Source organism: Sinocyclocheilus anshuiensis, unplaced genomic scaffold, assembly GCF_001515605.1.
Source record: "Sinocyclocheilus anshuiensis isolate Anshui unplaced genomic scaffold, SAMN03320099.WGS_v1.1 scaffold383, whole genome shotgun sequence".
NCBI classification, from domain to species: domain Eukaryota; kingdom Metazoa; phylum Chordata; class Actinopteri; order Cypriniformes; family Cyprinidae; genus Sinocyclocheilus; species Sinocyclocheilus anshuiensis.
In genome coordinates, this window is record NW_015548204.1 from 306719 (window position 1) to 307994 (window position 1276).

A 1276-nucleotide genomic window follows, 5' to 3' on the forward strand; every position below is an offset into this window, starting at 1 on the left:
ACAACCACACAAACATCACAAACAATCAATGCAGGACCTGGGACACTTGTAGTCATGCCATTTAGTGGATGATTTTAATAGCTACAAGACTGAGATTAGGAAATAAGTGAGAATTGATTGCCAAGGTTGTGCTGAATTGTAGTATACGTATAGATTACACAGTGCTCCTTCCCTAACATAAAACAAAAACAAATTATTAGATCAGTATTTGATGTACCTTAAAATATGAATATTACAGTGGCCCCCAAAAAGTATATGGACACTCAGGCAGGATGTCATTGCATAAGATAACAAAATAACAACCCATGCAAATCGATTTTTTTTTAGTCTCTTCTGCTCACCCAGGCTGCATTAATAAAAAAAACACAGTAGTTGTGAAATATTATTACAATTTAAAACAACTTTTTACTACAGTATGTTAATATTTATTAAAATGTAATTTATTCCTGTGATCAAAGCTGAATTTTCAGCATCATTACTCCAGTCTTCAGGGTCACATGATCCTTCAGAAATCATTCTGATATTCTGATTTTCTGCTCATTTATTATTAGTTATTACTGGTGCTCAATTATTAATGCTCTTATTATTATCAATATTGAAAACAGTTTATGCTGCTTCATATTTTTGTGGAAACTGATAGTTTTTTCAGGATTCTTTGATGAATAGAAGTTCAGAGGAACAGTAGAATCTTTTGTAACATTATAAATATCTTTACTGTCACTTTTGATCAATTTATTGCACCTTTGCTGAATAAAAGTGTTAGTCTATTTACCAAATTTTTGAATAGCAGCAGCGTATCACAGTTTCCACAAAATATTAAGTGGCACAACTGGTTTCAATATTGCTAATAATAAGATCACGTGACACTGACGACTGAATTAATTGATAAAAATTCAGCTTTGCACCACAGGAATAACTTACATTTTAAAGTATATTTCAATAGTTATTTTAAGTTGCAATAATATTTCACAATATGATAGTTTTAACTGTATTATTGATTAAATGCAGTCTTGGTGAACATAAGAGACTTTCAAATATTTTCAAAAACAACAAAAAAATTCAATGTTTAAAAAATGGGTCACTTTCATAAGCCCCCAACCGTCTGCTGACCCTCACCATCTTATTGACCTCCTGCACAGCCTGGCCAAAGCTGCTGGCCTGGAAGCCCGTGGTGAGGAAGGACTGCAGCAGGGCTTTGTGGTCCAGGCCCTGGTTGAAGTCATAACCTTTAATCTGAGGCATGTCCTCCGGCAGAGTGATGCTCTCCTTCAACACC

General features: G+C 34.2%; 1 protein-coding gene across 1 annotated transcript in view; it reads right to left on the reverse strand.

The window, feature by feature from the left end:
• dhps (deoxyhypusine synthase) overlaps positions 1-1270 on the reverse strand; it is a 4374-nt gene extending 3104 nt beyond the window's left edge. Inside the window, exon 1 of the mRNA XM_016440161.1 lies at positions 1117-1270. Within this exon, the coding sequence (XP_016295647.1) occupies positions 1117-1242 (126 nt within the window). The 5' untranslated portion in view covers positions 1243-1270. The remainder of the gene's footprint in view (positions 1-1116) is intronic.
• Between the last annotated feature and the right edge of the window lie 6 nt (positions 1271-1276).